The sequence below is a fragment of the Papio anubis genome, chromosome 9, assembly GCF_008728515.1.
Source record: "Papio anubis isolate 15944 chromosome 9, Panubis1.0, whole genome shotgun sequence".
Lineage (NCBI taxonomy): Eukaryota > Metazoa > Chordata > Mammalia > Primates > Cercopithecidae > Papio > Papio anubis.
Window position 1 is genome coordinate 24,976,266 of NC_044984.1, and position 19,870 is coordinate 24,996,135.

At 44.3% G+C, this 19,870-nt stretch overlaps 2 protein-coding genes across 2 annotated transcripts in view; one reads left to right on the plus strand and one right to left on the minus strand.

Moving 5' to 3' along the window:
* Positions 1-195: 195 nt before the first annotated feature.
* BHLHE41 (basic helix-loop-helix family member e41) lies at positions 196-6,277 on the minus strand. The gene is made up of 5 exons (XM_021922125.2): positions 5,874-6,277; positions 5,675-5,738; positions 5,225-5,332; positions 4,783-4,894; positions 196-4,319 (listed from the first exon to the last, which is right to left on the minus strand). The coding sequence occupies exons 1-5, from the start codon at positions 5,933-5,935 to the stop codon at positions 3,217-3,219; spliced, it is 1,449 nt and encodes a 482-aa protein (XP_021777817.2). The 5' UTR covers positions 5,936-6,277; the 3' UTR covers positions 196-3,216.
* Positions 3,163-19,870, plus strand: part of SSPN (sarcospan) — a 112,818-nt gene continuing 96,110 nt past the window's right edge. The window contains exon 1 of the mRNA XM_003906132.4: positions 3,163-3,303. The gene's annotated coding sequence lies outside the window, so the exon portion shown is untranslated. The remainder of the gene's footprint in view (positions 3,304-19,870) is intronic.

The window sequence follows — 19,870 nt, forward strand, 5'->3', positions numbered from 1 at the left end:
AAAATATATGTATGTAAAATTAAATTTTTATGAGTATAATACTATGTTAATAAAAACACTGACTCAAGATTCATATTTGCCTGAAGTTGGAAAATCATTTTAGCTGAAATTTCACCACTACAAGTATAGAAGCCTCTTTAATGAATTATAATGACTTAAGCCTTTTAATTCATTAAAATAAATCAATGACCAGAATAACATTTTTTCAGATTTTAGATGCAATATAGATAATATTATTTTTGCATTTCTGTTCTAACTTTATCTTATGTTACCATATGGGTACTTGGACTAAATAACTGACTTATAAAATCTGGCCCAACTCTGAAGTTTTTTTATCTCATTCTACCAAAATTATACACATGCTAAAAACATTGTATTATCCTCTGATTCACTCTTAATCCTTTTTGGTTATGAAACTAATATTACTACAGTAGTAGCATCAAAATATAGCTCAAAATATTTGAAATGCTGTTTTTCCCATTCTGATTCAGATAATTTTTCTAAAGTTCAATAAATTAACAATGCTCGAAAATCCTACATAGTTTTCCAGTGTTAATTTCAGTTTCCTTTGTTCTATGGTTTGTTACAAAGCTTCATGAAGGGTGCTCAATCAAGTTCAGCTTACTTGGTCCAAGATACTGCAATGGGAAGTAGTTGACTGACTGAGGGATATGATAGAGCTGGCCACTAGTGCTAGTGCTGACTCTAGGTAGCTCTGTGACCTTGGGAAGATACTTAATATCTCTGGGCTTCCTTTTTTTCCTATGAGGAAATGCAGGGGACTGGATGAGCCCTGGCTCCTGGCTCCACACTGTTATGACTTGCAGTTCAGTTGCCATGAAGTCAGCAGAGGGAGCACTTTTTCTACATCTTATACAATGTGACTCTCATTTAAACATTTTTCAAAAATCAAGGGGGTTGTGAAGAACATTCCTTAAACTAAAAGCTGACAATCCTTCACTCAGTTTGTATCATGTCACAGATTTGAATGGAAATTTGAGAAAAGTCTAGAAATTATTTCTGATCCTGGAATTCCATGATAAAGTCCCATGACAGAATTATTTTATAAAAATTAAGAAGCCAAAACACTCTCATGTTAAGCACCCCTATGTGATCATCTATTTATACAAAACCCAGTGAAAGAGAAACACCTGACCATACTAGAGAGGCTATCTGATGTCACAGACAAAAAGTGAAAACCTTGTCAATCATTAAAACAATAGAAAATTTGGTCTAACATAAACAAATCACACAAGTTAATTGGTAGGTTTTTCTTTTGCACTTTTCATTAAGATACATTGGAAACAAGCAGGTAGACACAGCCAGAGCCTGGAGGCTTGCAAGAGATTGGAAATGTGTGACATCAAGCCAATGACAAAAAAAGCTGTATATCTGAGAACCTCAGTGATTTGTAGCCCTACAGTCATAGATATCTCAAAACTAATTGAGCATCCATTGTCTTTTTTAATTATTAGACAATATCATACTGTATATTAAAGTTTTTATTCCTTAGTAAGAATTTTTAAATCACAAAATAGTGTGGCAATATTTAGGTAATAGAATTTATGGAGTGCTGAAAATACTAGAATATAAAGATAATTTCTAGTTTATCTTCACATACTAAACTTTTCTAAACCAGCTGGTTTCTTGCAGACAGTATTTATTTTTTTAAAATAATTTAAGACAGCATAAGCTTGTACCAAGCATAAGCGTTGTAACAAAAGTGCAACTTTTCAGCAAATCCTCCCCAAAAGATATTTTAACTCAAAATATCATTAGCACATATTTTCTCCCTACAAAAATAGCATGTCAGACATCATTAATTGGATGTATTAACAACTATGTACATAAGAGCCACCTTGTAGGCTAAGAGTTTAACGTTGTTTAAACACAGCGTTTGAGGCAAACAGTAGCAACAGCAGCAGCAAATGCACCAAACTGACGAAAAGACCCAGATATTTTCCTCACTCATAGTCAGACTGTTGTGTCTCACCCCTTACATAACATCCAAGTGAGATTTCTCACAGTGCTACCTTGGCAACAAACTAAAAATATCTAGACAAGGTCTTGGTTTAAGCCTTATTAAAAAAGCTTTCTTTGTGATTATCTGGTATCTGGTTTGGTCTCCAGAAAATACATAGACTTGGAGATAGGAAGGCCTCACAGGACTTCATTCCATATCTTTACAGCATTTCCAATCAAAATTGACCAGTTAAATGCTTTCGTTCACTTTTGTCATTTAGCAGAATATAGGATATATCAGTTTGGACTTTTGTTTTAAGTTCAGTGCACTTTTTTACAGTAAGATTACAAAAATTTAGGAACATGATGGATTAATGAGAGTGGGAATAGATGCACTCGAGATGTGTATGTATAGATAACCTATCTATGGATAAACAGAAATTTGTATAGATAGATAAAGAAATTAAGGTGAGGCCATTGATTCATGGTCAATTTCTCAATAAAGTGTTAGCAAATGTACTAGGAATGATTCTGGCCTTCTCATCCATCACCTTCCCTGACTTAGTTCTGACGATGGCCCAGCTCCGTGTTTCTTTAACAAGTGCAAGTTACTAAGAGATACCATTTAAACCACTTCAGAATAAGTTGCAACGTGAGCAACTGCATCCTCACTTCTTTGAAAAATAGATGCCTTTTAGAAAGCTGAACATTAGAAAATACTGAAGAGTAAATTCAATTCTAAAAGATCCTCAATCTGTTTGTGGAAAGTCTCCTAAAACAGGCAGGGCAGCTTTGAGAACTACCTCTACATAACAACTATCTGCTGTTCCATGTCAACTTCAGTCAAAGACGTCAAAGGTGTTAACATGTTTCCCCTACCCCGGGGTTCACCTAGCTTACCCACAGAACAGACCCTTCTGACTTCCTCTCGAATTAGGTTCCAATTTTAAGAGATAATGGAACATGGCCTAAAAGGGGACAAAACTTATTTGGGGGATTATTAAAAAATATATATATATATATCTTTCGCAGAGGATCTTTTACAGCTGGTGGGGGGAAGAAAGGGATGTTAGTGTGTGGAGGGTGGGGTGGTGAGGGATGAGCAAAACAGGAACTCCAAATGTACACATAACACCTGTTTTGTTGTTCTTGTTTATGCCTGTCGTGCATCTATTACACTTCCTCCCTTAAAGACGTTAAGGGTGTTTTAACTTCTCACTCCGCTTGAACCTCCGTCCTTTGAGACGCAACGATTCAGGGTGCTTCCTTTCCTGGCTGCGAGGGATCTTCCTGAGCAGAGCTCTCCGGGTTCCCCGGCTCGCGGGGGCCGGCGAAGGGCAGGTGGGTGCGGCCGTGCGGGTGTTGTGGGTGCGGCGCCCCAAGGGGCGCCACCTCGTGCGGCAAGAGGGTCGCGGCGGCGGCGCCCGCCTTCTCGGGCGGGGGCGACAACACCGAGGACAGGCAGGGGAAGGCGGCGGCGGCGGCGGCAGCGGCAGCGGCGGCGGCCGCGGCTGCGGCCGGGGCAGGGATGCCGGGGTATAGCAGTGGGAACGGGGCGGCGGCCGCCGCCGGGTACAGATACTTCTCCAGGCCGCTCTTGTCCAGGAAGGGCTGCACGTAGGCGGCGGCTGCAGAAGGCGAGAGGAAACAGAAGGGCAGGCAGAAGGGGGCCGCGGCGGCCGCGGGCTGCGGGAAGGGCGCGCCCCCGCCTCCGCCGAACGCCACCAGCGAGCTGAGCAGGGCGGCGTCGGGTCTCAGCAGCGCGGCCGCGGCGGCAGGGTCGGGCCCCAGGAGCGCAGCTGCCGCCGCCGCCGCGCCGCCCCCCGGGCCGCCGCCGCTGCCGCCGCCGCGGGAATCCAGCTTCATCCTCTTGGGCGCCGGCAAGTCCTCCCCGGGAGGCTCCTGCTTGATGGTGACGCGGCTCGCCCCCGCGCCTTTGCCTTTCTCGCGGTCCGGCCGGGCCTCGGCTTCGCCGCCGTAGCCGCTGTCGGTGTCCGTGTCGTTCTCGGCGGCGAGCTCGGCGCTGGGCTGAGTCCGCTGGATGACCGGCACGCAGTAGGCGAGGGGCTCCAGCTTCTGCCCCGCGCGCTCCAGGCAGGGGGCGGCCGCGGACCCGGCGGCCGAGGGAGCGCCGGAGCCTTTGCTCAGAGGGACCTGTTGAGTCAACAGCTGCGGGGTGGGCAAGAACTGGGTGGCCACGGCGTGCAAGTGGTTGATCAGCTGGACACACCGCGGCTCCCTGGGTGTCCAGCTCTCAAACCGGGAGAGGTATTGCAAGACTTCTTTGGCGCATGTTTGAAATCCCGAGTGGAACGCATCCAAGTCGGACTGAATGGGCGATTTCAGAGATCGCTCCCCTAGGATGAGGAAGGGATGGGGGGGTGGGGACGGAGGAGTGGAGGCAAGAAGAAACATACCCACGTTAAAACATCTGCTTATCACGTGGGCCCTGCATCGACTAAAGTGATCTCGGTTTTTCCCCAGTATTCAAGTGATATAATCCACCGGTTGCCGAGAGAAGGGGGGTGGCGGAGGTGCGGAGCTGGGAGAGGGCGCTCTCCTCCCAGCTGAAAACCAAAGTGGAGCGGGTGCAACCGCCACTTTAAAACCTGATTCCTCCGAGTTCTGCTGAAAGCCTCTAGGATGCTTCGGGAAATGGGCTCGTTCCAATGAAGGGAAAGTATAAAGCAATTTAACAAATGAGAGGGAACCCATGAGCCCACCGAAAGAGGTGGGGTGCAGGTGAAGGAGTCCTGACACTGCTCCCCTGTGGGGTGCCCCGCTTCATCAGGGTAGGTTGGCCTCCCTGAACTGACTTACCATTCTGTAAAGCAATTATCTTCTGATGCTGTTGCTCGGTTAAGGCGGTTAAAGCTTTTAGGTGTTTCAGAGTTAATTCCAAGACTACGGCTTTCTCCAGATGCCCCAGAGTCTGCAGTAGTGCAAAAAAGAAAGGGGCACTTGGTTACTTAAAAAACACACATTTGGCTTAATTGGCTGTCCATTCAGCACAGCAATTTAAGCAAACACTTTGAAAGAAGTACTATTCTTATACTTCTTGAGCTTTCCACAAGACAGGTTATAAATGATTTCTTGCCTTCAGCTGGGAGCACCGACTCAGTTTGCGGGAAACTCTGTACGGTATAGCACAAGTTGTAAATCAGGAACTTATATTTACATTTATTCTTATATTTTCTGGGAGTCGCACCAGACTATTAAAACGCCCTTGGAGAGCAGCAAAGAATGAAAACGTGCATCTTACTGTCAATTTCAGATGTTCAGGCAGTAAATCTTTCAGCTGAGCAATGCATTCATTAATTCGGTCTCTTCTTTTCTTTTCTATTAATCTGTGCGGTAATTTGTAGGTATCCTTAATATATGAGAGTCATGGAAAAGAGAAAACAGTAAGCGAAACATTCATTTATTGGATATTACCCTTCTCTGTCCCTCCCCGCCCCCCACCACCATAAAACATACTATGGGATAAACTACACCCAAGAAACCTCTTTCCTCTGGACTGTTCTGCAATGCAATTTAAATTCAGGTATGATGTTTAATATCCCCTTGAGAGTACCCAGCAAGCCACTTAAAATTCACAGTTGGGGAAGCTCAGGGGCTGGAATATATTTGCAGGCAGAGCTTGGCTGTGAAATCAATGGCCCTAATTAACTACCCATGCAGGTTATGAGGAATATCGGGAACTTACACTTACCTTGGTATCGTCTCGTTTCATGCTCCTTTTGGGTTTACACATATACAAAGAGGAATAATCCAGTCTGCAAAACAGAAATCAGCATCAGGCACCCATTCGGGGAGGGGCTCTGCCCTCGCCAGCTCCATACCACTTTCTGGAGAAGAGAAAAATCAAACCAAAGCCTAGACAGATAGTCGCAAGGGTGCGTGCACCTTACCCTATAAAATCTCTATGTTCCAGTAACTGTCTCTCTTGCAAATGAGGAATTCCTTCGTCCATGTTCAACTGCTGTTCGTTTCCTCTGTTTCGATTTTTGGGGCTCTGTACAATAATCTGTGGGACGGTAGGCTTGGGAGATCTTGGGGGGATCTGTGCGTCTCCAGTCTCTCTCTCTCGCTCTCCCTCTTCAGTGCAGTGTTGAAAGTGTGAAGCAGTTGGTCCCCCCTCCACCGCGCTCGCACACACACACGCACACACACGCACACTCGCGCCGGCCCCACTGCGCTGGTAGTTTGCTCTCACTCCAGGCAGTGTTTGGCCACAGGGCACGCGCGTCGCCGGCCAGACCAGCACCCAGCTCACGTGCGGAACGTACCATCCGCGGTCCAGCCCGGAGGGGGGCGGGGGAGGAGGGGCCGGGCCGGGAGGGGGCGTCGGGAGAAGGCGGCGAGAGAAGGCGAACGGCAGGAGGGGGCGGGGACACCTGATCAGGGCCACCGGAAAGGAAAAACAACTTCGGCCAAGCTATTCATCTTCCCAAAGGCGATGGAGTCGGCAGGGGGAGGGGGAAGTGGGGGTGCGGGGGTGCGGGGCAGCCTGAGCTTCCTTGGCTCGGAAATGCGACTCCCTGGGTTCGTCCGTTATTACGGTGCAGGAATGTGAACGTGGCTTTTTGCTTTTCCACCGACTGTGCTGTTGGTTTGAACCATAAAAAGGAAAGAAAAAGAGAATTCGCGGTGGGTAAACTTGAGTCCCAAAGGAAATTTTGGAGACTTGTTTGCTCACTGATCAGTGGGGCGGAGAGGTTGCCTCGAGAAGAAGCAACTTGCAATCCGCTCCTTGAAGGATTTAAGACACTTGAAAACGTTGTCACCGGGTCCGAATGTCGCAATCCAAGTGTCTTTCGGTGACACGGCGTTCCTGGGCCACCTAAACTTCCCCGCAGCAGCCGGAATTGCGGTGCCACTAATCACAGCAGCAGATGACGACGTTTGGAGCCGCGTGTGCTCCTGGAGGAACGCGGCGGGGAGCGAGCCGGGGTTGAGTGGGGGCTGGGGAGGGAGAAGGGGGTGGCACGAGAGGGGCTATCACAGGAAAGCTATGCAGCATTTATCACCCGCCCGCTCAACTCCGCCGCGTTCCGAGCCTCCGGTGACGCTACGTGCTTTCCCCATCCCCCCGTCCCCCCGCGCGATAAGAGACGCCCGGAGTGTGCAGAGCCCACGTTTACTACCGCTGGCACCTCCAAAGCCTCCCTCCTTAATCCTGTCTCAAACGGGTACCAGCACAGGGCCAGCAACGTGATCCGACCTGCCGCTGCTGCCACATCACTGCTCGGGGAACCCGTGCGCGCGCGCGCTCGCCCTGCAGCCGCGGCGCTCGGCGCTGGGAAGCACAGGCCAGCAAGAGCCGGGTTACCTTTCCCCAGAGCCACCCCGGGAGCCTGACTCACTGCTAGTGAGAGTTACCAGGAGGTGCCCGGGGATGCGCACTGCCCACGCCGCCCTGCGAGTCCAGGGGAAAGCATGTCTTGAGGGACTCCCAGGGGTGGGATGGAGGGAATATATATATTTCTCTAGATACACATAAAAGCATAGAGATAAAACCAAGGTTTTTCCTGCACCGAGAGGGATATTTACATTCTTCCCGGGGTGATCTCCGAAACACTGATTATTGGCAGTGATAAGTGAACCGAGGGGAGAACGCCGAAGGTACACGCACCAGGGCGCAGCAGGGACTGGGGCGCCAGCTACGTGTCCCCCAGCCCGCCCCGCCGGGCACGGGTTCCGGGGACGGATCTGGGTCGCGGGAAGCGGCGGCTGGGAGGAGGTCACGTGTCTGCGGGAGTCGCGTCTCCTCCCCGACTCCAGGAGCAGCCCAGGCCGCGGCGGCCGCTCGCGCTGCTGCAGTCTCCGGAGTCCTGGGCGGAGACGCGCACTGCGTCTGGCTTCGTGACTCTGGCGGCGGCGGCGGCCCAGGATCACCCCGGCGTGAGGAGACGCTCGTGGTCCGTTCGGTTCATCTGTTCAGAGGGCCTTTTAAGGTCTCTGGAGTTCCTCAAATAGGGGGACGTATTTTGCACCAAACAGACAATTTAATCACGATGGTTCTTAATTTAAAAAGTATTTTTAAAATGCCGACTTTATTTTAAACCTCCGTCCGACCTCTGTCCTATTTCCAAAAGGTTAGGTAATTAAGACCCTTTAATGGTGAGGGCACGTTGGAGACCTAAAAGCGACCTATTCTTGCAGTACTGTATCATTTTTACCTCTTTTTAATTGACTAAAAATGGGAATGTCGTTAGGTGAATAATTTAAAAATTAAAACACCAGTTCCCCTTCTAGATTTCCGAATGTTTGGAGTAGAAAGGGGATGCAAACATTTGCTCCAGAGCTAAATTTCACTTGAAAAGGATGACTGGTTAGGGAAAATGAAATAAAGACAAGATCACTGCATTTTGGCCTTGTTGGGCTAAAAACACAAGGCAGACATCTGACCAGGGCAAACCTTAGAAGCTAAGTCTGGGGCAGAGATTAAATGCAAGTTGGAATAGAAGGAACATGATCAGGAGCCTTGAGGCTCAAGGGTGAGTTAAGTAAGCTTGCAGCGCCCCATAATTTAAAGGGACAAAATGCTGCAAATGACAAATGAAACTTTTATCTGTTATCTCTTTGAATCTCCTCTTTCCCCCATCCCTTCTGCCGCAAGCTTCCCTACTTCCATACCCTTTTCCCACGATACCGACTCGAACTGCAAATGCCGTCTTTTCCCATTTTTGATCTCCTTTGTTGTTCTCCGCCCCCTTTTCCTCTTCTTTTCTGTCTTTCCTTTACGTACTCACCTTTTACTCATGTTTCCCATTTTCGTTTCTTCTTTATCTTCCTTTCCCTTATGTTCTCTGTCTACCTTTTCCCGGTTAAATGCCAGCTTTTGCCCTTTCTCTGTAGTTTTGTTAATCTCCTGTTTGCTTTTTGCCCTATTTTTCTTTGATCTTTCACCCTGGCGACTCTTCTTGCTTACCCCCACTTCCCTTAAACTTGAATCCCACTCCTGTTCTTTCTCAAACTCTTGGCTTCTGGAATATTGGGCATAGTTTGATGCCTCTGAATATCCCTTTGCTGCAAGAAGGGTGTAACAATAGCTAACAACTATATAGTCTTTAGTATTAGAGTACCAGACTGCATTCAAAGAGCTTTTATGTATTAACTCATTAATCATTTCCACAACCCTCTAAGGTAGGTACTATTATTGTTTCCATTCTACAGATGAGAAAATGCTTACAAAGTGAGATTACAAAATGTTTCCAAGGTCCCAGAGCCAGGATTTAGGCCCAGACAATGGGTTCCGGAGTCTGGACCCTGAACTCTTACCCCTCAATGTGAATAGTGAGGGGTAAGGTGTAAGTGTTAACTAGCTGCTTCAGGAATGTTTTTCTATTTACCAGTATAAATGTGCACATTTGTGTGTGCCTGTGTGTGAATGAACTTGTGTGGGGAGTTTTGCAAGAGAGATGGAAAAGGGAGAGATGTTAGCATTGGAGCTGATGACAGAGATAAGAAAAACTATGACAAAAAGAAGGGAGGCAGTCTTTTGCCATGTCAGTGAGTCATTCAGTTGGCATCCGGGTTCAAATTTATTGATTTAAATCCAAATATCCTAATTAATTGTTATAATTTTGTACAGATGGACAGATGGAAGTACAGTTTAGAAAAGGCTGATGGTGACCAGCTATCCACCAGCTCTGCTGAGCAAACTGAGCCAAGCTCTAATGTGAAGACTTCAGGTTAGCAACAGGAAAAGTTCACCTGTGGTGAGGTTAGAAAGGGAAAAAAGTACCCTAACAAAGGAACAGAAACTGGAATGCCGTCTTTGGATATGTTTTAAAATAGATTGAGTCTTATCTTTTTAGGAAAGCTTAATGCTATCCTGCTGAAAGCCAAGAAGATACAAGATGAGCTCAAAGCCCCATTTGAGCTTATAATTAAAGAATTTTGTGATGCTTTGCTTTCAATTAAAGGTATCCATCTTTCTCCTTTTAATAGGCGAGGGGTAGCCGCTTCCATTGCTTTTCTTTGGTTAAGTAAGGAAATCATTACCTATAGAGACGCTAATGAAAGGAAATACTAAGGCCAATTCTCCCCCCTGCCTAAGTATCCCAAGTCCTGCACTCATTATATTCACCCTGTGACTTTAGAAGGTCTTATCCTGTTTGCAAAGTCTTGGATTTCCAACAGAAACAAAACTCACCTGAAAGGATTAAAGTTTCCATGGGGGAATAGAGGGTTTTCTGCCTCTTTAGGGTTCTGCAAGCCCTACTGCCCTTCTGGATAATTAACTCCACGGTGTTTTAGGAACCGAAGTCTGATCCAAACTAACTGTACATCTCTGATGGCCTTAAAGGCCTAAGATCTGCTTAGGGGCGTAGAGTCTCCTGCCTGTGATACTGTGAAAATGGCCCTTCTGAAGGGCAGAAGCCATTCTTGATCACCTCTGTTTTAGACAGTGGACAAGAATCTACAGACATTCTACATCAAAGTTAAGCAGAGTCCACAAAAATCCAAAAAAGTTTTGGGTTGATGCTAAAATCAAGGCCTGGAGGGGACGGCAGGGTGGGATCTGGACTTACAAAACCTTCCCTAGGAATTTCTGCTCTTGGCATACACACCTGCTCTCAAAGGAGAAGAGTTAATGTTGTGGGGCATCACAGAGAGAAGGGTGCCTCAGAGAAGGATTTAAGGAGGGACAGCAATTCCTCTGCTACTTACCAGAAGCCAGTATGACTTTAAAATATTGATGATGTTATTTGCTGAAAGTACCAGATTTTAAATCCCAGAATAGAAGATTGGGTTTTCCAGTTGCATACTCAGCAAATGAGCAGAAACAGCACACGTGTCCCCTTTTAATTTGTAAAGGAACGTAAGTCTTTCTGTAGACTATCAATTAATGTGTCTGTGGCCATAAACATATCTATGAATCATGTTTTATATTTATGTAACACTGCTCAAGAAGTTTATGCACTTATTAGTCTTTGCATAGCTTCAAGGAGCAGATAATATTGAGTATTAGAAATAAATTTTATTCCTGCTGAAATCATTTGTATTTTCATATTTATGTGGCTATCAAAACCATTTTTGCAGGCTGTTCTGAATTTCATGTGTGCTCAACATTCCTGGAGTTCTTAACATACAAAAGACAACTAGGAGAGAGCCAAGCCCAAAGACCACAATAGGATTCCCTGGCCCTTCTGCCCCTAAGTGTCTGCCTGGTCCCTCATGGTGCCCATGTGCTTCTCACACTGATTGAGGTAGATCCATAATGAAACCAGAAAAGTAGCATGAGGAGAAGATGACAGCCCTGTAAGGATTTTCACAAAGTGTTCTCCACCATTTCTCTGGATTCTCCTGGACTAGTTGGATGGTGGAAGTCTGCTGAAGAGGGGCATGTTTCCCTTGTTACTGCTGATGAAAATTCTTGGAAAAATCTTCCAAGAGAAACATACTTATACAATATGAGTCACATTCAAATAGAAATAAGATACACTAAACGTCCACTTCTCTCACCCCCCCACTATGGGCTCCATAGGGTCCTTACATCAATTGTCAGATGGTGTCCACCTGGTGCAGAGAGCTGTCGGTAGTAGATACTTCTTCCGACTTTAAAGGTACTCCTACTTTAAAAAAGCAACAACAACAGAAAACTAGCTTAGGAGGGTTAAATCTAGACTTACAATCAAAACTATTGGTATAAAACTTTTTATTTCACAGTTAAAGCAATAAATCGTATATAACAATTACCCAAAAAGTGCTATGGTTCTGGTGTTAACTTATAATCACCATTAGTAAGGAAACTGATTGAAATCTAGGATGTGTATATTAGTTAAGATCTGCATTTTAGCCAAAATAACAGCAACTTAAATTAGGAAGTTATTTTTTGGTCACATAAAAGGAAGGTAAGCAGTCCAGGAGTAATGTGAAGTGGTAAAAGTGCCATCAGTGTCCCAGACTTCTGCTTTTCCACTTTCCACCAGCGTCCATCTGCAAGATCACCCCATGGTCAGAAGATGGCTGCCGGAACTCCTGCAGGGAAGGATGAAAGGGTGCCTGCCAGCTGAGCAAGGTCCCTTTAAGGAGCTTTTTTTTTTTTTTTTTTTGCAAGCTCCACCCATCTCATTGTCCAATCCCATTGCAAGGGGTTAGAAATGTAGTTTTTTAGCTGAGACTCCACAGCAATATAGGGGTTCTTTTAGTAAAGGGGAAGTGTAGACTAGATACTGGGTTGGCACTAGCCATCTCGGCCATGATGTGACTAAAAGGAAATGATTTGTCCATGTCCTCTTCTTTTTTCATCAGTGAGTCTGTTCCCCTCTATTATGCCATATGAGTTGGCAGCATCATTTTATTGTATTGGGGTATTTAATTCCAATTTCAGAAAAATGTCAATCTTCCTATCTGCAATTGCACAAACTTAACTAACTCCTTAAGCACATGGTCCTTAACATCTGTATTTTTAAGTTCTAATAATTGTAGACATCTGCTTAGGGAGGAAATTTAATAGAGTTTGCTCTTCTTCCTGTAGAATGCAAATTTCAGCTGCATGTTTTCTTGGAAATGATTGTCTGTCTTTTTATGTAGCAGACCTGTCCTCTGGTTGTCCTGTCCCTGCAGCTGTGTGTTCTGCCTCTAGCAGTTGGCTTGAAGAGAGCAACTTCCAGGAGAAAGGCACTCTCTGATAATTCCTTGAATACAGCTAGGATTTTGCACTTCATTCACTTCTAGCCACATTTATGTAGGATACAATTGCTTTAGGGTCAGAAGATTATGGGAGAGCTATGCTATCCAGTTGGGTTCTGGAATAGATGAGGGAGGAAAGAAGAGGTAAGTAAGTGCAGTGCAATGGGAGAAGAGGGACTAATTTCTAAGGCTGGGATTGGGAGGTGAATGCTGGAAGAGAATGTATCTTTGGAGCATGTTACTATGGACAGGTATTAAGGCAGGTGTCTTATAAACAATGTCCAGTTCTCTCAATTCTTTAAACTAGGCACCATCAACTCTACAGATGAACAAACTCAGGCTCAGAGACCTTAGGTAACTTGTCTGTTGTCATGTAGTAATGGCAAAGCCAGGCAATAGGGACCTAGATGTGCTCCTGGGTGTTGTCACTGGCAAGAGTCTTGAGTTTTAACAGTTACCTTCTCCCCTCAGCCCCTGAGAGGATCTCCTATCCAAGCATTTCACCTCCCTTGGTGAAGTCTCTACTTCAGGTCATGGGAGCCCCTGCCGGAGGGTTGGTGTTTAGAAGAGTTGTTGAGAGATGAGGAAGATGGTGGGAGGGGAAATTCTTAACCCCATTCTAGTTGACTTCGAATTTCTGATGTTTGAATGGGAATTATGCATGTATTTCCCTACAGACAGACACAAGGGTAAGGGTGTGTGGTTAGCTCACTGAATAAAGCTGCCCCGTGTCTAGCATCTTGGGATCTCCTATCCAATCCTCATCCATTGAATGAGTATTTACTGTGCTTATATGAGCTGTGCACTGTGATGGGTTTTAGGGATTCAATAGTGAACGTTGTCTTCAATGAGTTTACAATTTAATGGATTAAATTTCTCTTAAGAGAAAAGATCACTAAGAAAGTGAAATAATTATCCTAAAGCTATTTTATGTTCCAAAAAAGCCTCCTTTTTGGTACATTTGAGATACACTTAAACAGCTCTACTTCTCTGGTATTGCATTTTAGAAATCGTTCCAGAATATGTAGTCAATGGCCTTGGTTTGTGGGTAAGGCTTGTCCTGTAAAGACCACTGGCAGAGAAAACGCTTTCTTCCCTGCTTTCCTGAGCCATCTAGACCTTCATTATATTTACCTCCCCAATTTGCCCTAGTTCCCTGATGGTGAGGATGACTGTTCAACATCCACACCTTCCAAGCATATATAATTTCACTGTATGTGCTCCTGTTCTGCTCTCCACCTTCCCCTGGGATTCTGCCACCTCCCTTGACAAGTATGATCTTCTCATGGCTTAGTGTTTAAACTTTCTCTCTTTGGTGTTTGAAGCTAATTTTGCTCTGGATTGTAATTTGGTCTACTTCTTGGTGTTCCACATCCTCTGTAGTCTCTATTAGGAAGCTCCTTCTCATCCCCAGCCCCTCAGCCCTCGCCCTGACCCCAGTTGCTTGGTCATTGCCCTAGCAGGTTTCTTTTAGGGGGAGATTTGCATAGGGTTAGACTTAGCTAATTTCCTTTGCTCCAGAGAAGGCACGAATGCTTTCATACAAGAAGATAACTCATTACAATGACCCATAACCTCTGACACATAGATTTTCACATCCTGCAAAGGACAACTTACTCATCATCATATATTTTACTCCCTCAGTTCTTTGACCTCAGCAGTTCAACCTGGAAAGGGACCTGACAGGGCTGGCGAATTTGGCCAACTTAATGTCTACATCACTTTCAGGTACAGGGACTGGATGGCAAATTTAGCAAGACTGCCTGACCTTTAAACGAAGAATGCGGTGATGATTCTTAACCCCTTCATTCCCTCATTTCCCCCATCCAATTAATAACAATATCTGAAGATTCCACCTCTTAAATATCTATAAATCCATCCCCCTTTCATCCTAACTGCCCACACTCCAGACCAGGCCCCCGCAATCTCTCACCCCAAATGTTGCAAGAGCTTCTTCCCTGCTTTTAACAGTTGGGGTCTAGTAAGGAAGATAAAAACCACCCTAGATATTTCAAGTAGGAGGAATTTGACAGAGGAGATTAAAGGCATAATCATAAACTTTGGAAAGGCTAGGATTATCAGTTTTGGGAAAAACTGTTATTGACTTCCAGGAAATCTTGACAATCAATTGGTTCAGGGAAACCTAAATCCCATTGAGCTCAGCTGCTTGCCATGTGGAAGAGGCTGACTTGCAGGAGCTTGTCCAGAAGCTCCTGTAAACCTCACATCTGCACACAGCTGCCAGGGGAGAAATACGGTGTGTCTCTGCCACTTTCCACATCTTGCACAGGGGCCTCTCAAAGGCAGAATCTAAGTTAGAAAGAGGTGGGGAAGGGATTCTGGAAAAATGTGATTCCAGGTTTCTATTATGTAATGAGGACAGAGTGGAGAAGGCAGTGCAGCTGGTGCTGAGTTGGCATATCTCACACCTGTATCCACTGTATATGCCTTCTCTCTTCCTCCACCACACTGAATTCAATCACTAAGTCATAGCCAGAGCAATTTTTCTGTTCATGTCATTCTCTTGATCAAAACCCTTTAATAGCTTCCTATTTCCATTAAGTTAAAATCAAACTTGAAACTCTTCAGTGGCCTGAATATGATTTAGTTCTTACCTACATCTCAGTCTCATCGCTCATTTCTCTGCCCGCCTTTCTAGAATCCAGCATACCGGCTTTTTTTCAAAAAATATTTTTTAATGTACCCTGCTCTTGCTGTCTCAAGTCCTTCACTCATACTGTTTTGATTGATTAGAATGTTTTGTGCCCACTTCCCCAATGCCTTTCCCTTCTCTTCTTCCTACTCAACCTTCAGGTGTGGTCTGAAACATCACTTTCTCCAAGAAGCCTTCTCCGAGTTCCTAGACCAGATTTGTCTCCTTTTGTCAGCTCCCTTTGTGCCTGTAATTCTCTTTCATAACTTCTACTGCCTGAAAGACTCATATGACTTTCCAGTGTCTGTCTTCCACACTAGTTTGTAAGCTCCGTGAAGACAGACACCTGAATTGTTTACTGCTGTATCCCCAATGTCTAGGACAGTGTTGAGCACAGAACAGACACACAACTCTTTTCTGAATGATTCCTAAATGTGCTCCACCAAATCATCTATACACCAAAGTTGGCTTTGTTCCAGGAAAACACTTGAATGACAAGTCATAACCAAGCCACATAACATTTGAAGTGTCCTTGTACCTGTTGAGGGTGAGGAATAGAATGTTGGTTCCCACCCTCCCATCCCCCACTAGGACTTTCCTATATTGGTGTGGCTTTTACGGGCAGGGACACCCTCACTATACTTGGAGTACTGCATATTTACTTCTTGGCTTTACCAGGCACATGAAGATTAGAAAGTAGGTACCATGAAGGATCATAAAATGCTCCTGATGTTGCAGGAAACCCAGTAGTCTGGCACAGTCTTCAGTGAAGTAGTGGGAAGTTCTGTCATGGGGTAGGACCTGTGGCTGTGGAATTGCTGTTTGTCATTGTACCAGGATGGATGTGTTCTGTGCCCAGAAGGCAGTAAGCTCTGCTCCCTAGCAGCCTTGGTAAGTTGAGTTTCTCACTTGCAGAACTTTTACTTCCTTTCACAGTGTACATTAGCAAATCAGAGAGACTGTAAAAGCTGGAGCCAGTCCAATCGAATTCCACAGGTGCTCCAGAGACCGTGGGTTGGTGAGGTAACATCCAGGGCATGGCTCTCAGAGGCCAGAAGTGGGGAGGGGGCACAGAGTTTGGCCTGGCAAGCTGTGTTTACAGGTTTGCTGGGCTGAGTGGATCACAGGAGGGGGTCCTGGGGCAGAGCCAAAGAGCTTGGTTACCAGGAGTGCAGAAAGAAGCAAGCACTGTGCCAGGATGTAGGAGTCAAGCCTCAGACTCCGGAACAAAGTGGGAGGATTGAGAGCCAGCGAAGCCAATCCATCAGAATGCCAAGCTGGTAGGCACAGAGGAGGCAAGGAGCGAGGGGTCAGTACAGACAAAAGAGAGCTGGGGCAAGATGCGGGAGGCAGTGACCAGGTCTGGAGGATGCACTACGAATGTGCAGGAATTCTCCTGGAGGTGGTCAGTCAGTCATGCCCTTGATAGGCTGGAAATAGGGTCAGAAACGCATCCACCCTCACCCTCAAAACAACTTTGCATTTGCTCCTGGCACTCGTACTTGCAAAAACACATAGCTCTCATTTCTCTAATTATGTATTCAGAAAGAAAGTTTTGATTTTTCTGGTCAAGGGTTTCTTGCAAAATCAAACTACGCTTGCCAAACATAGCCCCGGTGACCACAAGCCATCAGCAGGCCTGGGTCTGAGTTCACACCTGCTCAACATTCCTGCATTGCCAGTGGTGATCCCGCTGAGATACAATTCTGAGTCAATTTTGTTATTGGATAATGGGACTACTGATTTTTCTGGAACCCAGGCTTTTTATTCTGTTTTAGAAATTCTGCTTCAGACATACCAAAGGTAATGAAATAGACACATCACATATTTCTGTCCTTGTTTCATATTACAGTCCACCCTCCGTATCTGTGGGCTCCCATCCATGGATTCAACCAACCTTGGAATAGAAATATTTGGAAATAAATTGTGTCTATACTGAACATGTACAGACATTTTTCCCTTGTCATTATTCTCTAAACAATACAGTTTAACTATTTATTTAGCATTTACATTGTATTAGGTGTTATAAGTAATCTAGAGATGCTTTAAAGTGTATGGAATGATGTGTGTAGGCTATGTATAAAAGACTATGCCATTTTATATCAGGGACTTGAGCACCCAAGAATTTTGGTATCCACCGAAGATCCTGGAATCAGTACCCCGCAGATATCAAGAGATGAGTGTGTATTTCATGTTGCTACATGTGGTGGCAGAGTTGGTATGGACTTAGGCTTTAAGATCAAGAAGACCTGAGTTTAAATGCTGTTTTCCCCTGAGTAGCTGTGTGACCTTGGACAAATTATGAATGAGTCGGTTTTCTCAAATGTAACTACAGAGAAATAGCAGTATCTCCCTCTGACTGTTTATTGTGTGTCCGTGACAATACACAGAGAACACCCACATCCTAGTAGGTGAGCAATAAATGGTAGCTATTATTTTTTCCATTTGAGCTGCTTGGTTAAAATTATGAGTGTCATAGAAAATATGGGTGTATGAAAATAATTGATGAATTGAGTAACATTTTAAGTTCAAGAGGTAAACCTATTGCTTTTCATTGCCCTTTCCTCTAGTAATAGGTGAATAACAATAAAACAGAAGGCCAGACCTGTCAACATGATTTTCCATTAATGAGATGTAGTTAAGAGTCCACGGTACTTCATGTGCTACTTGGAAATAGGCAGTACTGGTCACAACCTTATCCTTTTAAATCATGCTATTTAGACAGCTCCTCTGAGAGGTCACATAGTTCCACATTTGTGCACAGATCGGGGGAAATCCTGTTAGCCCATGCTTTGTCGTAAGTTAAAGCTTTGTTCAGGTCTTAAATGAATGACATGGGTGAATTAAGTTTCAAACTTTGTTAGCTGGCCATAGGAGGTATCTTGACTTATTTCTTCTTTATCTCAGCCATTCTACATTTAATAATAGCAAGACTTTTTTATGGCAGTTACTCTGTGCCATGCTCTCTTTTAGTGTTTTGCAAGTCTTAACTCATTTAATTGCTCAACAACGCTTTGATATAGATAGTGTGTTAACGCCATTCCAAAAAGGAAAAAACTGCAGCACAGGTTAAGTAATGTTTAGAGAAGCGAGACTTCATGATGCCAGAAAGAGCATGGCTTTGGGGTCTGAAACTGTGAGCATAAGGTTAAGCTTTACAAATACCTGTTTGCCTAGTTGGGAGAGGCAAGGTTTTGAACTTCCCTAAACCTCAGTGTCCTCACTTATAGAATGAGGATCTTATATGCCTGTTGTGAGGTGACTAGTATTTCTGTCACGTAGATGTCCAATAAATATGTCACTACCTTGAATATGTATGTATGCATACATATATATGTGTGTATATCTATAATATATGTTATATATATTATGTATATATATTTGAGATGGAGTCTTGCTCTGTTGCCCAGGCTGGAGTACAGTGGTACAATCTTGGCTCATTGCAACTCCCACCTCTTGTTTTCAAGCGATTCTCCTGCCTCAGCTTCCCAAGTAGCTGGGATTACAGGGGCCCATCACCATGCCCGGCTAATTTTTTTGTATTTTAGTAGAGATGGGTTTCACCCTGTTGGCGAGGCTGGTCTTGAACTCCTGTCCTCAAGTGATCTACCCACCTCAGCCTCCCAAAGTGCTGGGATTATAGGCATGAGTCACCGCACCCAGTCTACTACATTGAATATTAACAGTTATTTCTCAGTATCCACAGGGGATTGGTTCCAGGACCTCCCCCCACCCCATGATACTAAAATCTGTGGATGTTCAAGTCCCATGTAAATAAGGCATAGCATTTGCTTATAACCTATGCACATCCTCCCGTATATTTGAAATCATCTCTAGATTACTTATAGTACCTAATATGACATAAACACTATATAAACACTGAAATTTAAAATTTGTATTGTTATTTATTTATTTTGATTCAAATATTTTTGATCCATGATTGGTGAATCTGTGGATGTAGAACCTGTAGATACAGAGGGCCAACTGTATCTAAAGATATCCAAATACGCAATCATTTTGGTGGTTTATTTTCTCCTGAAAAAGAAATTTTTGATTTTATTAAACTTTTCAGCTTTCCAAAATAGGGTAAAATTTGATCACTGAGTTAACAGTAGTAGAGTATCTTCTATGTGCAAGGCATTTTCTAGATAGGGGCTATCCAACAGAACTTTCTGCAATGATAGAAATATTCTATAATCCGGCCTGTCCAATGTGGTAGCTGCTAGCCACATGTGGTTATTGAGCAGTTAAAATTGCTTCGTTTAACTAAGGTACTGAATTTTAAATTTTTATTTAATTTTAACTAATTTAAATGTAATTTTAAATAGCCACATGTTAGTGACTATCACATTGCACAAGGAAAGCCTGGATGCTTTAATCAGGCCCACATACTGATCGATCCATAAATAATTCTTTGACAAAAGCCAAGACATTTTTTTAACCTGTTCTTTTTTAAGTTGCCTATGGTGCTCAGAATCTGTGTAGGAAGAAAAAAAATATCAATGATGGAGCATAAATTCAGGCCAATAAAGATAAACTATAACCCATTTTAATTTTACTGGAACTCAAATGACATAACTTATCAATATCTTAAAACAGTGATCATGAATT

What these genes read in the sequence shown, in the direction of transcription:
- BHLHE41 (XM_021922125.2), bottom strand. Translation starts at nt 5,935, where the DNA reads ATGGACGAAGGAATTCCTCATTTGCAAGAGAGACAGTTACTGGAACAT. An exon ending in GAACATAGAGATTTTATAGG is followed by an intron (nt 5,739 to 5,873) that starts GTAAGGTGCACG and finishes TCTGTTTTGCAG; the next exon opens with ACTGGATTATTCCTCTTTGT. An exon ending in GATAATTGCTTTACAGAATG is followed by an intron (nt 4,320 to 4,782) that starts GTAAGTCAGTTC and finishes TCCTCATCCTAG; the next exon opens with GGGAGCGATCTCTGAAATCG.